Source organism: Rhopilema esculentum, chromosome 5 (genome assembly GCF_057945365.1).
Source record: "Rhopilema esculentum isolate cy_ngs chromosome 5, ASM5794536v1, whole genome shotgun sequence".
Taxonomy (NCBI): Eukaryota; Metazoa; Cnidaria; class Scyphozoa; order Rhizostomeae; family Rhizostomatidae; genus Rhopilema; species Rhopilema esculentum.
In genome coordinates this window covers 3,532,190-3,551,061 of record NC_142819.1, presented here as the reverse complement: position 1 = coordinate 3,551,061, position 18,872 = coordinate 3,532,190, and the positions used below count along the sequence as shown (strand labels likewise).

The 18,872-nt window shown below is 34.3% G+C and overlaps 3 protein-coding genes across 6 annotated transcripts in view; 2 read left to right on the top strand and 1 right to left on the bottom strand.

The window, feature by feature from the left end:
* Positions 1–7: 7 nt before the first annotated feature.
* LOC135689371 (uncharacterized) lies at positions 8–3,725 on the bottom strand. The gene is made up of 2 exons (XM_065206564.2): positions 3,298–3,725; positions 8–2,337 (listed from the first exon to the last, which is right to left on the bottom strand). The coding sequence occupies exon 2, from the start codon at positions 2,314–2,316 to the stop codon at positions 634–636; it is 1,683 nt and encodes a 560-aa protein (XP_065062636.2). The 5' UTR covers positions 2,317–2,337; positions 3,298–3,725; the 3' UTR covers positions 8–633.
* Positions 3,614–12,228, top strand: LOC135689373 (tRNA-splicing endonuclease subunit Sen2). 2 transcript variants are annotated; one of them, XM_065206566.2, is made up of 13 exons: positions 3,617–3,847; positions 3,936–4,047; positions 4,554–4,611; positions 4,733–4,778; positions 4,998–5,075; positions 5,722–5,775; positions 6,173–6,311; positions 6,744–6,780; positions 7,224–7,341; positions 8,276–8,309; positions 8,737–8,792; positions 9,334–9,414; positions 10,987–12,228. In XM_065206566.2, the coding sequence occupies exons 1-12, from the start codon at positions 3,641–3,643 to the stop codon at positions 9,385–9,387; spliced, it is 993 nt and encodes a 330-aa protein (XP_065062638.2). In that variant the 5' UTR covers positions 3,617–3,640; the 3' UTR covers positions 9,388–9,414; positions 10,987–12,228. The 2 variants fall into 2 exon arrangements, with proteins under 2 accessions (XP_065062639.2, XP_065062638.2); XM_065206567.2 differs by lacking the exons at positions 8,276–8,309; positions 8,737–8,792; positions 9,334–9,414; positions 10,987–12,228 and adding an exon at positions 7,635–8,260 and having other exon boundaries at positions 3,614–3,847.
* A 151-nt stretch (positions 12,229–12,379) lies between these two features.
* LOC135689369 (germinal-center associated nuclear protein) overlaps positions 12,380–18,872 on the top strand; it is a 30,718-nt gene continuing 24,225 nt past the window's right edge. Inside the window, exons 1-9 of one of the 3 annotated variants that reach the window (XM_089108541.1) lie at positions 12,380–12,484; positions 13,003–13,156; positions 14,262–14,390; positions 14,809–15,024; positions 15,415–15,723; positions 16,268–16,536; positions 17,124–17,232; positions 18,308–18,369; positions 18,611–18,767. In XM_089108541.1, coding sequence (XP_088964667.1) covers positions 12,452–12,484; positions 13,003–13,156; positions 14,262–14,390; positions 14,809–15,024; positions 15,415–15,723; positions 16,268–16,536; positions 17,124–17,232; positions 18,308–18,369; positions 18,611–18,767 — 1,438 coding nt within the window. In that variant the 5' untranslated portion in view covers positions 12,380–12,451. Of the gene's footprint in view, positions 12,485–13,002; positions 13,157–14,261; positions 14,391–14,808; positions 15,025–15,414; positions 15,727–16,249; positions 16,537–17,123; positions 17,233–18,307; positions 18,370–18,610; positions 18,768–18,872 lie in introns of all 3 variants that reach the window. The other 2 variants (XM_089108542.1, XM_065206562.2) reach the window with 2 other exon arrangements.

The following is an 18,872-nucleotide window of genomic DNA, read 5'->3' as shown; positions in this document are numbered from 1 at the left end:
TTCCCAGCCAATCTATCAATGATTTTTTCAGTAAATTTAAGTGGTACAAAATGAAATTTATGCAAACGTTTTTATTTGGTGACCATCTCAGAGTTTGCGATGACATGATACAAATGGGTAAAAGCTGCAATAAATGCAATGTCAGGCTATATCAATGTAAGACTCGTAATTTATTCTTTACCTCAAACAATCAACAAAATTCACATTTTCGTCCTAAAAGAACCTTTTTCTCTATTCTAAAGAAGTTTTAAGACCAAAATGATGGAAGAGCAGCCTCTATTCCCCCACCTAAGTGTTTTGAACTACCTATCAAACAATCATGGCGTTGTGAACTAGGAGATGGTCTATTCTGTAATGGATAAAAATTGTGCCTTATTGATTAATTGGAAGAAATAATATTATATACTTGTTTAGTATTGAATATTGAAAATTGAGACATGATAAACTGTGTCAGCAATTTTCAGTTTGGTATCTTTAGTCTGTTTTTCAAACTTTTGCTTTTAAAAAAGAATTCTAACGAGCATCACAAAATTGGTTTTATTGCATATCTCTTCCTAGAACAGGATTTTTATGGATTTTTACAGATATTTTAGAATATATCTTCTGTCTTGTTACATGTCTCTGTGTTAAAGCCTAAGATTGGTTTTCCACTATTATTGTTGTAGATGATAATTTGAATAAGTTCATAGTTTCTTCTAGCCGCTTCTGTAAGTTCCTGACTGTTGTTTTTGTTCCTTCTTCCATAAACGAGAACTCTGTTTCATGTAAAGGACTCAAGGCAGGTTGATCTTTGTCAGAATCTTTATCATAAGCACCTGTCTGACCTGATGGTGCATGTATGTTTTCAATTTGATCATCAAGAATCTCATTGGCTTCATCTTTATTGTCATTCCTTTTTGGTTCAAATGAAGTAACATCTTCCTCATCGCTTATTGTTAATGGTTGAAAATCAGCAGGTAAAGTGTTATCAATATCTGTATATTTATCCGGGGAATATTCAAGATTTATTTCATCTGGCTGAGGATCAACAGAACTAAGGTGCCCTTGACCCCTTTTTTGATTTCTTAGTTTAACTGCTCTTGTTTTGTGCCCAAATGTTTTTTGTATACCTTCTTCCTGTTCTTTATCAAGCCTTGAGGCCATGACCTCGATACTACCTTCCATAAGTCTACACTGAGTTTCTAACAAAACTACCCTGGCAGACAGATCATTGTTCATTGCAATAACATCTTTAAGACTTTTTGAAAGAATCTGAACTTGTTCTTGGAGGTCCTTTGCAAGAGATTCATTCATTTTGCACTCACAGCTGTGTTGTACTGCACAAGAATTATTTTTTGCATCCATATTTGTACTTTTCTGTACTAGGTTTTTATTTGTTATAGATTCATCCTGTATATCCATAGCTTTAAGGACATGTATATGATCAGAATTACTATCTTTTCCATCTCCAAAACTAGATTCAAACAATGTTCCATCAGTCTCACTTTGATTAAAAAGGTGGCTAATAACTTTAAATGTCTTTGGTCCATTGTCATCAACATCAATAATGTCAGCTCTACTTTTTCTTGGAACAGATTCTGAATTTGAATCTTTATCAGAAATTATTTCTATATCCTTTATTGGTGTAACAAGAAGTGAATCTGAAGGTTGTGGAATTTTAGTCTTTGGGGATATTTGTTCAGAAAAGGCAAACTGAGCTGGATATGGCATTGGCATATTCAAGGTTGTTTCTGGCTTCAGCATTTCAGACATTACTAGTTTACTTTGGTTTATTTCCCTGTCAGGAATTGTTTGTGATTCATTCTCTATATTCTGTGCAGATGTAACAGAGTGTGTTTGGCTGCTAGAAGAAGAATTTATGGCATGAAAATTTTGATCTGGAAAACCAAACCTACTTTGAGACAGAGACTTTGAGCTCTTTGTTGCTTTGTTCTTTTTAGAAGATATCAGCTTTGTTTTCTCTCGACAAAATCTGACCATGTCAGTCACAAAGATTATCTTTCTCTCTGCAAATCCAAGTGCCAGAAATTGCTCTTTTTTTAAATTGGGCTTGTATGAAAATTCTTTCATTAGTATCTTAAAAACAGTTTCTACAAACCGAAGATCTGTTCTTGCATAGAGATCATAGTTTCTTTTAGCCAGATAGGATGCTAGGTGAGGTGAGTAATCAAGGAAAGTATAATGAATCATTGGTAAAAAGGCTGATGGTATTCCATGAACCAAAGCATCAAAATCAATGGTGGCAATGTCATATGATATGCCTTTTAATTCACTGACTAACTTTTGTAAGTTATTTCTTATGTCTCCAGTTGTCATCTTGTAAAGGTAGGATGTTATCTAAAAGGAAAGATAACATAACTATGATTATTGTCTAAACAAAATTGATGCTATTTTTATTAATATTTCCTTGCGATGGGTCATTTGGGCTATCAATATCTTTTTGACAAGGGGACTAAGGCCGAATAGAAAGAGGCTTTACTGATGGTTCTTTTCTTAATATTCTGCTAAAGCCCCCCCCCCAGCCCCTTCTGCTCTGCGGTGCCTGAAACATGGACACAGAGTATGGTGTTGTGTTGTTCCAAGTGGAGGCAACCTCCTTGGGGCCATTTTATACATGAAAAGCACTGAATTATGAGGAAAAATGCAGGACTCTCGAATGTCAAGATTTTCAGTCAATGTGTTGGTTGATTGGCATAAAATTCTAGGTGCAAACAATGAAAATTCTTCAATGGCTTGGGGATTTTTCAAAACCAATTTCAAATGTCTCTTTCTTCCATAAAATGTAAAAACAAACAAAAAAGACAAACAGTTAATAGGTAATTGAAATTTTCTTCCAGCATTAAATAACTTCTTTCCACGTGTAAAACTTAAGAAAACTTGAATACACAACGTAGGTTCTTGTTTCTTAGCAAAATTGATGTATTTTACCAACACAAGACTTTATGTTTGAGCCTTAATCTTATGCTATGCGCAAAAATGTGAATTTAAGTACCTCCTTCCTTTTTCTTTTAAACCAAAGTTGACATATTTATTAGGTAAAAAAAGTTAGGCTCTAGCTCTGAAACTACTTTAATTTGATTTTAATTTGTTTAGGCTCTAGCTAGGTAGATCTGAAATTATTTTAATATAGGCCTATGACAAGAAAATTTCTGACCAAATGAGATCATGATATCACAGATTGACTTCAGTCATAGAGGCATCCGGTCTGGCTTCTACTAAATGTTTCTCGAGGGTTTAAAATAGAGCAGGCTTTTAAATATTTGCTGTAGATATAAATTCGATGCTTTATTGACATACCGTACAATCCAATTCTTCGTCCCTGCCATAACTGTTTTCGAATTTCGTGCGCAAAATGTAGCGCCGAAAATGAGTTCAGGGGGAACCAGTGAAATTATAGTGAAACTGATTTTGCAACAGAAATCCTTTTGAAAACTCACAGATAAAGAAAATGTCAGGGTGTATTTTTATCAAATATTTTCCAAAATCTATCGTTGAAATTTTCGATTTTTTTAAACATCGAAACTATATTTTTGCGATCTAAGTTTGTGTTGGCCTCTGTAAATTAATTGTCCCCCCCCGTCACTAGTTCGCTTTTCGATACTTAGGAGGCGTTCCTGTATGAAATCGAGGATGATTGGAAATGGCTTCTCGCGAAGATGATGTACGAAAGCCAAAACCAAAGAAAAATTCAAAAAATATTCAACGTGATGCACCGTTTCCCGTTCCGATCGCAACTCTTACTGGAAAGCCAGCTAACCCGAGTCGCTGGTACCATTATTTTGGAACATTGAAAGGAGACAGTGTTGTTGTTAGTGGTCTTGGAGACATGACTTTTCTGTATAAGATGGTAAGGCCTAAATGAATAATTATTAATAATTCTGTTTTCTTTTTCGTTTTTAAATATTGCAGACAATGACTATAACTTTAACATCTAGGGGTTTTTCGGCAAAGGAAACTTGTCACAGAGTGAGCCGCAGTTCAACAAGTTTCGCAATACGTTCGATGACCGCATCAAGAAACAAATGACTAGATCGGAGAAAGGGAAATGTAAGTAAAGTTCATTACAGTTCAGTTAAGCTAAGTTTTTATAATGTAAATTTTAACTACATATACTTTATTTAATCCAACAATGAAACAATAACTGATCTACAAGAAATTATCTTTTGATACAAGCAACTAATATGATAACATATATTTATAAATATTAAATGACATAAACTGCAAGGATCATTCATTTAAAGGGTGTTATATGGAATGACGAAATTGTTTTAACTATTTTGAGTTTCCAGGCATTGTAGGTTATTGCATAGCTTAAAAGTGATTCAAAGGAAGCATTAAAATTTCCATCACTGAAAATGAAATACATTTTCCCAAATTTATTTCAATTAACTTTCCATCTATGTTGTTACAATTTGTACATATTCAATCTGTCTATATTTCATATGACTTATTCCTTTTTATGTCTGGCCCCTTAGAAAACATGCTTTCTCAAGGGTGTTTTGATCAAGGTCTATAATAATAGATAGTCATCCCATTAAAGAAGTAATCTTTAGTCACCAGCAAAGAAAAAGAACAAAGGGAAGCATGGTTCAATGAAATTCACACTGAAAGGTATTTCCATTCCTTTTTTCTGTTTCTTTTTAATTAATCTGTTTAGTGTGCATGAATTTGCACTGAATGATCAAGTAGAAAGAACATGTTTGGTATCTATTATCACTGTTTTCAAATGTAGGTGCAGACAGCACAAAGAATGGTCCTCTGAGGAGCAGTCTATGGCGGTTTGTCAACATTTGTTCATTAACAATTGCAGTTACATAGTGATGAATGCCTAAACAATTTCCATGCTAGAGCTAAAAAATATGCATGAGAGCCAGTGAAAGTCTATATGCAAACAATCTGCAATTTCTTTGTATTTTCTCCTGTATTGAACCCTCTTTGAGTTCAATATGTTTACGTTTCTGCTGTTATGCATGTGATAAATCTGTTTGAAATTGAAGGAGGAGGTTCCTGAAAAGCAAGCCAAGCTAGAAGATCTTTATCAAGTAGATGAATTCTTACAATTATCTCTTGAAGAGGTTTTGTATAATCTTTTTTAGACATTTAAATCATCTTTACATTCAAACTTCTGAATCAAACACTCTAAATTAACAAAAACAGTATATTTTCCCATCAATATAATACAGCAAGGAAGGCAAAAGTTTAATTTAGGCTTTGCATTTTTTTTGCTTGTGAATTTTGAGGTTTTCAGGTTATAGCAGCATTCTGCAATGTAGGCTACTTACATCATTTGTTGTGCGTTTTAAGCATCTTTCAAGTTTTATTGTGCTGCTATATTTTCATTTATGCTATATTTTAAGTTTTTGGGAAGAACATTTCATAAATCTTAATCTTAGCTGAAGTTGATGGGAGCAATTGTAGCTCCAGTTTGGCTTTTTGACTGCACATTGTTGGTCAGCCCTCTCTATTATTGACTTCCAATAACAATTTTTAGAATGGTAGAGTTTTATCTGATTAAATTTAGGTCATTATATTTAGGTCATTATATTTATGATTCAAGTTGTTATATTTAGGTCAGAGAAAAGCAACCATATTTAATTTTTCAGGATGTCTGTAAAAAGATTTCTTCATGATATGCCAGTGAAATTAATTTTTACACAATTTTACAGATATAACCTTCTGTTAAGTATGCATAATTATCCCTATTGTTTTTCATAATTTTAGGCATATTTCTTGGCTTTTGGTTTAGGTTGTCTTACTGTTAAAGATGAAGATGAGGTATCAATAGCTTTATGGTTTGATATATTTTCATTACTTAATGCTTAATTCTGTTTACAAGTGTTTATATTTGATTATGATTGCATAATTTTTTGCATAGTCAACACTTTTTCTTGATCAGTTGGATAGAAGTATATGTTCAATTATTTCTTAAAAATGAATTTCTTTATTTTAAATGGCCTTTGCAGGCTTTGTGATAACAAGTTGATACTTTGTTCACCTCTTTTATTTGTTTGTCATAGAAATTGAACTGCCTCTGGTCATAACAAAAAAACTTGAGGTTGATTGAATTATGGAAAATGCCTGATAGAAGAGTTTTGTAGGCTATATGATAACAAGTCAATTTTTTGGTTTTTATTGATAGTATCTTGTAATAGAGATTAAAATATCATTGCAGAAAGAACTGCCATTGGTTGAAATGTGGAGAAAATTTTGTCACCTAAAGGCAAGGTTTCTGGAGACTTATGCTGCCTATCATTATTTTCGAAGTTTGGGATGGGTTGTCCGTGATGGTCTTATTTATGGCTCTGATTTCTGTAAGTTTAATTTTATTTTGACATTAAAAACTTACATCAACATTGCATTTTAAGTTTGTTTAGATTTAAAAATCTTATAGAGTTTGATTGATGTGACTAATAAATCATATTGATAAATAATAGGTAAACTTTAAGAATACAAATGAACCTTACTGTCACAGAAAGTACTACTGTGAAGTGCTTGTGGCTGTAAGCAGAGTATGACTGTAAACAGAGCTTAACTGGACGGTTTTACATATTACTTTATTTAAGCCAAGATGCTCTAAGAGAAGCCCACTGTACAAAGCCTTCGGAAGCCCACATGAAAATCAAATGACCTCAGCGAGGATGTTTTTATTTTATTGACTCATAGCCTTTAAGCATATATTTCTTTATTTTCCTGTTTTGCTTTGTACAAATCTTGTGTATTGTGAAGCATCTTCACATTTCTAGTGCTTTATAAAGATGGAATGCCTTACTACCATTCCAGGTAAGTGATTAAAATTTTTCATTGCATATCATATTTAATAAAACTGTAAATAAAGCTTTAAATTAGAAATTTTTGCGAATTTATAACACAAAATTGGAACAACAAGCTATTAATGTTTTTGACATCGTTACAGCCAGATCCAGTCCCTGCAGCAATATAGATGGTGGAATACAGTGTAAATTTTTTAAATTTGCTGAATATGTTAATGGAGGCTGTTTTGTGTTGCCTCCGGTCTTTGTTGCATAGTAAAAGGAGAAAGAAGATCATGTTTAATTACTAGAAATGTTTTTATCAAAAAAGATCTTTAGATAGTTTTAAGCAGCAGCCTACTATCAATGCACTGAAAACTTCTGAATGTCATAATTCAAGCAAAGCTACAATGTAGACTATATATGAATAAAAAGTAAACATTAGAGCATGACAAAATTTTTATCTTGTTATAGTTATGCTGTGTTGGCATATCTTGTTGATGATGACAAAGTAGGTGCATCGTTGGAGTCATTACCGTGGACTTGGTCATATCTTACTTGCATGAACAGGGTGGCTGAACGTGTTGCAAAGGTAAGTTGGTAACCATTAACATAATAATCATTATTTTGTCTTTACTGTCATTTATAAGCATCATAGCTTCAACCCAACTTTCTTGAAATAATACTTTACACCGAAAAGGCATAACCTAAGAATAACAAACCTTTCGAGATTTCACTGGCCATAACTGTTGAGGCAGTCAGGTTCGACTGATAAAAGAAAAGGACAAGATTCACTTTAAAGATTTGTATATATTAAGCAATAAACTTGAATTCGACGATACCTGAAACATAAGTTGAGTTCTATTTAGAATTTACTGTTTATAGAATAAGCTGCATGGTGTCAAATAGAGGAAATTAACCAATGGTAATTAAGATTAACAGGAACAGTGACTCTAGGGTATTGTGACCCATTTACTGGATCAAATGGATAGCTTAAGAAAAACAACCAAAAAGATCAAGCATTCAACATTTGTCAAGACGTGGTCAACGTTTGTTTTTCTGTCAAGAGGTTTGTAGTTAAGCAGTTTTCTGACCATTATTCTTCTCTCCTCTATGTAATGACGGCTCAGTTGTTAGGGGCGCTGGCTACGGACCCAAGGTTCCGTGGTTCGAGTCCCTGGCATAACCAAACTTTTTACCAGAGTGAAGAGAGTCGCCAGCTCTCTGTAATTCCAGGCGTAGGAATCACGAGATATGGTCACATCGAGAGGAAGGACCAGGACACTGCTCGATACGCATAAGCTTCTCAGTGTCCTTAAAAACTACCTTTGGATGCTAGGTAGAAACAAATACAAATACCAATATAAATGATACTTCATTTTCTCTATGCGTCCTTATTTTAATACTTTCTGGCGGTTAAAGTGTTATTAGCAACGTATTTTGAATTTACCCATACCTTTTTTTCAATCTTCAGAAACTTTTGCCTCAGTTATGAAATGCTTATAATCTTTTTCTTGTTTTTAAAGGAAGTTCTTATTGCTTTTGTCGTAAAGCCTAAAGGTGACGTATTCCCCTTTCTATCAAACGACTATAGGCTGAAACAGATAACGTCTTTCATTTAGTTTGAATCTTTCATGAATGATGTCAAAATTAATGCATTTATCTGTTTGCTGTTCATATCATTGCAGTTTATTTTTTAGAATGTTTTGAATCAACGACAGCATAGTCTTTCAATACGTCGATCTATATAACTGTTATGATACTTGACACCGTAGCCTCAATTCTAACATTTTTGCGCTTCAAGCTAAATTATTTAATTTCATTCAAATTTTGCCCTTCAGTAAAAGTGCAGATTGTCCAAATACTCCCCTGCCTTGCCACGATGTCTATTTCATTTTTAGACTTTGAACAAATGCTCTAGACACCTTGAATTTCATTCCAAATTAGTTCTTCCCCCTTTTCATCAAAGATGCATTTTTCTTGATAGGCCTTACAAAAGAAGAACTGACTACTCCGCAATGTCTGAAAAAATTAGAGATTCAGGTGAGACTGCACTACAAGTTTTTTGTTTTCTTGCGCAAATTTCATGAAACTGCTTCCATGCCTTTAACATCAGTTAGCGAAAATTGTTTACTTACCGTAAAAGCTCTATTAAGCCCCCGGGGGGCTTACTTATTTATCCTAGAGGGGGGCTAAGAAGAGGGGGCTTATTAGAGAGGGGGGTTTATCAACAATTCATTGTTAAAATGTTTAAAAATGCCCTTATTCATTTTTTGTTATGAAAATGTCATACAAGTGTACTCAAAAAGACTTGCTAGCAGCTTCGAAAGTTTCTTACAATCAATCAATTATAATGTCCCCTTATTTTAAGTTTTGCTTGATAAGGGGGGCTTAATAGAGAGGAGGCTGAAAAGAGAGGGGGTTAATAGAGCTTGAACGCGGTATTGTCAATCAAGAACATATTTTCCAAATAATTTGCTTTACGTTACCAGGGGTACATTTAGTTGAATATTTTCATTTCGCTACACTTCACTTGGTTAAATTTGGTATTTTCAAATAATACTAAAGCTTTTGTTCATGTTAGGAAACTCTTCTGAGGCGGTGGATTCCTGAAAAGAACCGGGAATCGAGAAAATGAAGATAATTGTCTTATCAATTTTCCTCTGTAAGTAATTGTTGTTTCTTTAAATGTATATAATCATTGTTGACATGTGTACGCGGATGTTTAGATAACACGTTTTATTCGTCTAACGGCTCATTGCAAATACTCGGTTTTCTATAACCTCGGTTTCGTTGTTTGAAAGTATTTCTGTAACTCTGTAAAGACTCATTTGCTCTGGAATAAATTAACTCAGTTGAAAAAGAGCGAGACATCCCATCATTTTTTAATTTTGTTTTTGTTCAGCATAGTTTAAATTTTGTGCTTGTTCAGCGTAGTTTGGGAGACTTGTCCGTTCGTGGTATCTTTTATGAAATTTTTTTACATGCTAGTCTCAAGCTACGTTTTATTTTACTTGTGTTTTGTTGAAAAAGACTTTTATTGGTGATATGACGTTGATCATATCTGCTAAGTAGTTGCAAGTATGAAATCTATAGGGTTGTATTCGTGCAAAGAAAATACTTCACGGCAGCAAGCAAGTCAGACAATGTCAGTGGAAGCCTTTTTTACTATGGTATTTTCTCTCGTGCTTCCAAAATGTAATAATCTGGTATTGTCTAGATGGAAATTTATATCTGAATCTCTTGCTTTTGCCCTAGTGAATAAGTCTTATCAACAATAATTATTTCTTTTAGACCCAAAATATCTTAATTACAGATCTGTAGAATGGTGGTTAGAACGTTTTTTGCCATGTCTATGCTAAATTCATGCGATATGCAAGAGATAGCCTATAAATGCCAACCCATGCTGGCCAACATTTTTTTAGTTGAAACTGAAAATCGCCTGCTTGTATAGAGGATGTCCTTATCCAAAGTAGGCTATCGACTTGAGCTATTGACATGTGGATATCGGTGGTGGTTATGAAATTAAGCATATTCTGGCCATCTCTTTTCTTTTACTTTTCCTTGAATTAATAAAAGTTTGATACTACAGTCACCTGATGAGAGCATTAAGCGCATTAAGCATCAATACTTAATTCAATGTTATCAAACATTTACATTACATTTTTGCTTCAATAAGACAAGGCTCATCGTAACCCAGCTGTTTATGCCAATGAGATTCTTGATTTCTTGGAAAAAGTCATTTCTTGCGAGCACTGAGATTAGAATATGTCGTGTTTCCATTCTTGATTAGCTAGAATCTGATTCAGATAAGTATGTTGCCCTGCTTAAGGTACTTTATAATCAATAAAGCAGCGACTACCTGCTGATGACTTTGGTTTTTTTTAATCTTCCTTTTAAACATAGGCTAATTTTTTCCGCGTATAACCCGTTGACTTATATGATCGTATTTGTTGGAATTCTCACAAAGCTAGCTTTGTCTTTTAGAATTAGGTTCATGCCATAGGGAGATACGTTTGCATTTAAATCTTTACCTTCCATATTTGAGTAAACTATACTCAATTTTGTAAAGAGGAACAATTTATGACTCCAAAAAATATAATTGATTCAGTGATGAACTATTTCTAACAATTTTATTTATCATTTTGGAACAAGGTGCACTTTACTTGAAAGACGCTCGTATTTGTTAAATGCCCGTGCCAAGTTTTTGTATTACGTCGAATTTCTTATCTCACAGGCCTAAAGACCGGTTCTGGTTATCGATTGGGAATCGACACATGCCACTGGAGGTCTTCTTACGCCAAGCTGTATGTGAAGCGATGCAAAACATTTGTCACAGAGCACGAGAAAGATGAAGAATAAGAGTTTTGCTTGCCGGCAAAATGGCACTTAAAGCAAGACATCTAGGACGCATCTTGAAAATTTGAACTGAAACGCCAAGCAATATTTTGTACCCTACTGTAGGTGTTTAATCAGAGAAGGCTGATCTTGATTGGCCCTTTACATCTTCAAAATTGTCATTAATTGTTGACAAGCGACAAAGACTTGCATGATTTGTTTGTAATTGTGAGGAAAAGAATATGTTTGAAAAAGAAGATTTATTTGATAAAGGAAGCCAAGAGTTTGTGACACTCTGAACTTTAAATTCTTTCTTTGTTGTATCTTGTTATTTTGTCTCTAAACTGCTCATTTTCTAAATCAGCTTGACTTTTTAGGATTTGGGTCAAATTTGAATTAACTTTTGCATCACAACCTTCCCCCAGATTTTTGACAATTTTTCACCTTTATGAAGGCTCGTTCATATTGATCATTGTGACAAAATTATTAAAACTGGATGAAAATTTTCTCTTTAGAATAATTTGTTGTTTGAACTTTTGGCTGAGTTAGTCCCCGTTGAACTGTTCCAGCTGAGCTGTTTTTAATATGAAAGTTTGGGAAATTTAAAAAGAAAATCCTTCAGAAATAATGGAATTCACGGCAACTGCTTGTGATAATTTTGTTGGTGGCATTTTTCGAAGACATTTATGTTGTCCCTTCGCTTTTGCTACAAAAATTAGCGTTTTTAATTTTCCACTATAATTGCACAAGGACGGTCTATGCTACCAAATAATCTCAAAATTCCCCTGAAAAAATGCGACCCACATTCTTGAACGTTTTCAAGCATTTCAAGACACAGCTACATACACTGGCTGTGGGTCTGCGGTGCAGGCTACACTGGCTGGGGTACCACACTAGAGATTATTGGAGGCCTATGATAGTGGGTCCAAAATCCGCAGAACCGCGCAAACATAATCGAAAAAAACGCAAGACTCAGTGAAATAAAGCGCAAAGATGCGGTTGCAATGGCAAAACGTGCTGTGGCTGAAAAAGTAACCACTCGTATATATGAAATGCAACAAGATCGCAAGCTGAGACTTATACTGAAGCCCGGGAGCTTACCTTTAAGAAAAATGACGGGGATGTGCCCGCCAAAAAAATTTTATGACCCTGTCCCGGAATAAAATTCTAAAAACACTTGTCCTGGAACTAAATTCTGAAAACATGACACCTGAAAATATATCTTCATTCGGTCTACCTGTGCAGGAAAAAGACCAGGGCCGCAGCGGCAAACCTGTGTTCTTCAAGTTACCACCTTAAAATGTAGTTGTTGCTGCATTTAACAGTAATGGCGCCTTCCTGTAAAACAACGAAGTAGTTGCAGTATGAGTACCTCGCGAAGATTTGAAGTACAAAAGGTAAGTTTGATTGAATGTAGATTAGGTTTGGAAGTTTTATAAGCATTTTCGTTGCGTTTCAATTCTTGAAATCATTGATCTTTAAGGTAGAAAACATTATAAGCAAGATCATAATTTTTTTATTATCAATCAAATCAACAACGAGCTCCACGTTTATTTGTACCTGGAAAAGAATCAAACAGTGGAAACACTACCAAGACTGGAATCTTTGTCTCTTCCCAAAAGGTATAAAATTTGCCTTGATATAAATAGCATAACTTCTGTGGCAGCTACTGGGCACTCCAGAGCTGCCTACCCAACCTTTGTTTCTTTACTTTTAGACAATTTTGGTTTTTGAAGCTTGAGGAATTTTTCAATTGGAAGAATGAGCATTTTTCTTGACTGTAGAGTAATATGTGCAATAGGTAGGTTTGGTCATCACAAAGGACAGACATTTAGTGGTGTATATATAATTTTTACTGATTTCAACAGGATTTGCAAAATTAGTCTGTATCAATTTTCAATTAATTCCTTTGTAGAAAAAACTTGCAGTAAGAAGACTTTCACAAGGTGCAAGAGCAAACCTGCCAAGTCCTCAAGGAGATGGAAGATTCAAGTTTAAAACTAGGCCTAGCCCTGTTGAATATGGAGACAGGAAGAGGAGGTTTCCATCCAAGTTAGGAGCAACAATAGGTAAGGATAAAATGAAATCATTAGCTGATATAAAGGATATGTTAAAGCCATGCAGTAATTTGAGTTTAATAAACTTTAATTTTGATTTTTAAAGCACAATGAATAAGTAAAATATAAATAATATATAAAAAATAAATAAGACAATTCAGTTAGTAGTTATAAACACTGCCTTTATAAAATACTTGGGACATTTTAAACGAAAGTTCTGAAAACACATCTACCTATGGTTGTTCTGTTTATCATTATGTTTGACATCCATGGCATACTTTCTTTGGATTTAGACATTTGGTCATGTTTAGCATTAGTTCAAGAACCTTATGTCTTTTTTACCTTTATTGTCTAGTCTTCAGAATTTTCTTGTATGAGTCTCAGTTCATATTTTTCTTATTTACTTCAATCCACTTGATTACATGTTAATTGAAGATGTTTTTTCATTTACTTCTTTATTTTTCCAAATTTTGCAAAAAGAGGTATATTTAGTTCTTTTAAATCCTGTTTAATTTAACCTAGACTTTCCTAGAAATACTATATCCATAAGGCACCATGCTACTATGGGGGCAAATCTAAACTGCACACAAAAAATCTATTTCATCATGTTCCAACAATATTTAATACTTGGTAATTTTTGTTTCTTATTAACCTGTTTAGTTAATCTTTCTGTATCCATTTTGAGTATCTTGAGTAGCCATGAAAGTTCTTTTTTCTTTTTTCTGCATTCTTTAGTTTTGTATATAGATTTGATAGCAACATTTATATAGCAAGCCTTAAAATGGCGTTGATACTGGCAATTAGTTTGTTATTGTTAGTGCATCTTTTATTAGCAGGCATCTGTATATGTTTGCCCAAATTTCATCTTTATATGATTTTTCTGATATAAGTACATTTACTATAAATTTGATGCTGACTTCTAAACTTTTTGTTTAAAATGGTGTCTGGTTTACTAGAAGTTTTGTTTTAATTACCCCTGCTTTGGCTGGCAATGATCTTTTAGCAAGTAGCCCTTATTATCCTTTAAGTTATGCATATGATGGCAAATCAGTTTCAAACTTTGTATGAGGTTCATATATTGTTATTGGTTTTATATTTCTTTATTTGATTTCAAAAGCTGATGGTTCAAGGAAGTGGGTTAGAGAAGACTTGCGGAATAAACTATCAACCAAAAGCCAGGGACAGGGAAAGGAAATTCCACCTCTGCTTCAGGGTAATGAGAATCAACTCCCAATGAATTTACCTGGTACGTATACTGTTTCAATTACCTTTTGGTAAGAATTATATATAAGGCAAAAATCAATAAATGAATATTGAATCATTGGGCTGTAGACATTAAATAGTTTTTAATAATTGTTTATTGCAGAAACTTAGAAAGCAAAAATATCACTTTCCAGCCCAGTATATTGCATCACTATAATCTGTGCTCTATCTTCTTTGTCTGTTGCTTTTCAATGTATCCTTGTTCTGTATGGCCTATTTTTACAGGAAATGTCAATGTTTCAGCTCTGATATCATCTCTCAATTATAACCAATGCACGAGTTTAGTTCTCATGAATGCACAAATAGGACACGATTGAAAGCCCCTGTGTTTTCCAAACTCCTGAAGCATCAAAATAATGTTTTTACCATGACATAATGTCTTTATTACTTTTTCTGACCAGGAAAGTCTGCAGCCCCTGTGTTTTCCAAACCTCAGGCATCGAATTTCCGTAGCCAGCCCCAAGTTGGTAATCCCTTCAATCCATTTGCTGTTGCTCTGCAGACTGGTAAGGCATCGTCTGGTCCGGTGTTTCCAAATGCAGCAGAAAGCCTTCCCCTAAATGTAGAGAAGAAATCTGCCCTTGAAGATGCTGTAATTGAGTTTACAGGAAAGGAAGGTATGTCAAAAGATTTGTCTTGTCATTGCATTAGAAGTTTTATTTTTTCAGTCTTGGAGTTTTCAGTGCAATTTATTGTCAATGATTTTGTTGCAATAACCTGTAAAATATGGTCCATAATTGCATGCACTTGCTAAAGAGAGGAACACCACAATGTCCAGTATGAAAGCTAGCTAAGGGCGGTCTAGCTTCCCTTTGGAGGAAGCATTGGCTTGGATGTCAAAAGTGCTCGCAATTGGGATTTACAGCTGTAATTAGTCTTTCAATTCACAGACAATTGATGGTATATGAATCATTGAATGACTTGTAGTTGCTTTCTTCTCCCAAAATTTCATATAATGATCTCATAGGCTGTATATTCAGAATCTCTTATTTTTTTAAAAATTCTAGACAAAATTAAGTTCCCAACTCCTCAGATGCCCAAAGAAGCTTTGCTTGGAATAACAAGAAGCAACGAAAATACATTTTCAAGGCCACAGAAAGTCACATTTTCTTCCCCCTTAAAACAGGAGACCACCTTAAAGCTGCCAATGCAAGCCCTTGTGACTAAACCACTTGCTGTTTCTGCAGCGCCTCTACAGAGCAGTAACCCCTTCGCTGCTGCTCTGCAAGGATTTCCCAAGACAAACACTGTGGAATCCAATATTTTTCGTCCTATCTTTCAAAGAGAACCTAAGCTTGATGGTGAAAATGCTGGACCTGGTTTGTTGGATTCATTTATTGTTGTATCATAAAGTACCAGATTTGTTCATTTCTTTGTTTTCCCCTAAATTTTGTATGCTTCGTTCTGTTCTCCAAACGAGCTTCATGAACTATACTGTGTAATCGTATTTGTTTACATCGTGTCCAGATTTTCGATTTTATCCAGAAAAAAACCTTGCTTCTAAATTTGCACTCCCCACAACGTAAAAAATCTGGGTACAAAAATTGAGTGAAAACAGCGGATTTTCCATTTACTTTCCACCTTTTTGTGTTGGCTAATGTTTATTTGGAAACATTACCATCCTCTGACCCTCTTGTGAGATTTTTCAGTTTGAAAAACGTTTTACAACCAACATTTCTGTGTTTGCTTAAAATGTCTGTTTTCTTTTGTATGTTTGTAGAAAAATGGCCAGTGAATCAGGATAAATCGAAACTAGATCATGAAACTTTTATGCTGTAGCCAATCTAGGATGAAGTCATTTTGATGCAACTTGATATTTCCAATTTTACTATTATTTTCAAGCATTGGTGCTGCCTACACAGGCATTGGCGCTGCCTACACCAGCATTGGCGCTGCCTACACCAGCATTGGCACTGTCTACAGCACCGCCTATGCCATCTAGCAATTCATCAGTTTTTTCACGAGATGCTTCTCTTATCATGGAATTAACCTCCCTGAAGTTGATGGGCGTCCCTAGTCAACTCAACAACAGAGATTTTCTGAGGAGATATTACTCAAAATTCGGAGAGCTGAAAAGAGTTCATAGCAATCCTGCAGCAATGTCAGCAATTGTAACCTTCTTAAAGCATGTATGTAGCATTCTCATCATTTTTATCTTTAAAGATTGCATGTTCTAATCCAATGGCGGCAGCAGCTGCCACGGAATGGGGCAAGAGATAGTTGGCAAAGCCTTTTGGCAATCCTTGTAAACCACGCCCACTGATATATATTTAGAATCTCCCTGTTTTTGATCAATTCAGTGATGCAACCTTGCAACCGTCCTTTTATCACATGAAAGAGAAAACCTCCCTGCATTGAATACATTTCTGTTCATCTCGAAGTGGAGTAAGATGGACTATATTTTGACAGTAATGGGCACATTATCCCCAAACAAATTTTGGCGCTGCCGTTAACGGACTGTTTAAGGCCAAGTGCTAAGAATGTATGCTATGAGCTCAGACCTTTTTTCTTGGATTCCGTTGGCAGATTAATTTGTCAACAAATGTTTTTTGACAGTTAATGATATATCATTTCATGTATTTTTTTACCTGACGTGTTTTTTAGAAGTTATCGTTGACTCAATCTCTTTTAGGTACATCAATGTACCTTTAAATCTGTTTGTAGCAAAAATACCTTTGTTTCATGAACAAACATTAGAATATTTTAATTCGTTAAGGGTGATGCTGCTAATGCGAAAAGAAATGGCACTATACTTCAAGACGGCACAGAACCTCTGAACATTTTCTGGTGCAAATCGAAGACTGTAAAGCCGAAAACCCCCACTGGTAAAAGCTCCTAATATGTATATTTTAGATCCTTTATTTTAATGATTATTTGTTTAATTCCAGTAGTAAATAGTTTGAATTAACTTTTATTCACATAATATCCTTTCTGAAGCTTGAAAAGCTCTTCGGATTACGATTTCCTTTCATCTAGCAATTAGACGTGTCTTTTAAACAGCACGAAAATTTTCATAATTATATTTGCCGCAAAAATGAAATATTTAGGTATAGGGAAAATGTTGCCGGGTATGTCCCACCCTACTTACAAGAAATAATACACAAAATAGAACCTTTTTTATTTCTTGGAAGACTTCATTTTAGATAAAGCAGTTTCTTCAACTTACTAGGTAGGCCAAAATTTCACTTAGACAGGACAACAGAAATATTGCAACGTCGTGACTCGGATAATTTTAGGCAAAGTCAGACTGGAGCTGTTAACATTATAGAATAATATATGTCACATAACAACAGTGGAATATAAAGGGAATGCTAGTGATTAGAACGTTCTGAAAAGAAAATTAAAAACCATTAATGGAGGCCTTTCGTAGATATCACGATTGACAATGGGCAAAACTTCAACAAACAGTGACCATAAGACCAAAAGCAAAATTGCTGACGCTGGCAAAACGTTCTGAACGCTGCAAAGTGACAAATTATGGAAGAGTAACCCAATTATAATAAAAATTTTATTCCCAGATTTGCTTGTTCTCAATAGATTTGCTGGGTTTGTAACGAATAAATATCCCCCAATTTGTAGGTTGATGCAGTATCCAAAGGTACAAGGAAACGTTCTCTCATTCATCGCAGAACTTTTATGGATACAGAAATATATAATCCTCATCTATGATCCTAAATTAGGCACAATTGGTGTCATTTTTTACGAAATTTGATAAGCTTAAACTAGAGTTATTTTAATTCATATTCAAATGTATCAATACTTCTAGCTCTCCAATAATTTCATGACATCATTCTAATAATTTCATGCACATTATATGCTGGTTTTTTAACGTTCAAGTAAAAATATTAATGAAAAATCTTTACTTAATTTTGGGCTGAATTTAATAAGCTTATTTTCCAGAAGCAAAGTCGTCATCTGAAACATCCGATTTGGTTAAGGACATAAAACCAATTGAAGTTAAGGTAAGGCATAATTTGTTTACGTAACTGAACATTAAACATCATAAAACAACACATACCTTTAGTATAATTTATGAAGAGATTTATATGTAGCCTATCTGGAAATACTTTGAGATGACAAGAGAGTGATTCTATCCCACTGCTGGATTTTGTGTTTAAATGATAAATTGATCAAACGGCTTCAAGACTTGTTGCTGGATTTCTTCAGGATTTCTTTGAAATAAGTATTTGGGTGTGTTTTTAGGCAAGCAACACAAGGACGATGGGATTGTTGGAACAACGCAAGGATGCATTCATCAAAATGATTTCTGATTTTGTGAGCAGCCTGAAGATGCAAGCAGCTAGAGATGCAAACGAAAGAGCAGAATTGTTAGAAAAGATCGATCAGAAAATCAGAGAAGGTTAGATTTACTAATAGCATTGCTATCCTGCAGATTTACTGAGCGATCACAGTGAAAACAGCCTTAATTTTTTACGAACATTTATGGGTTTTGCTCTGCTGCCTT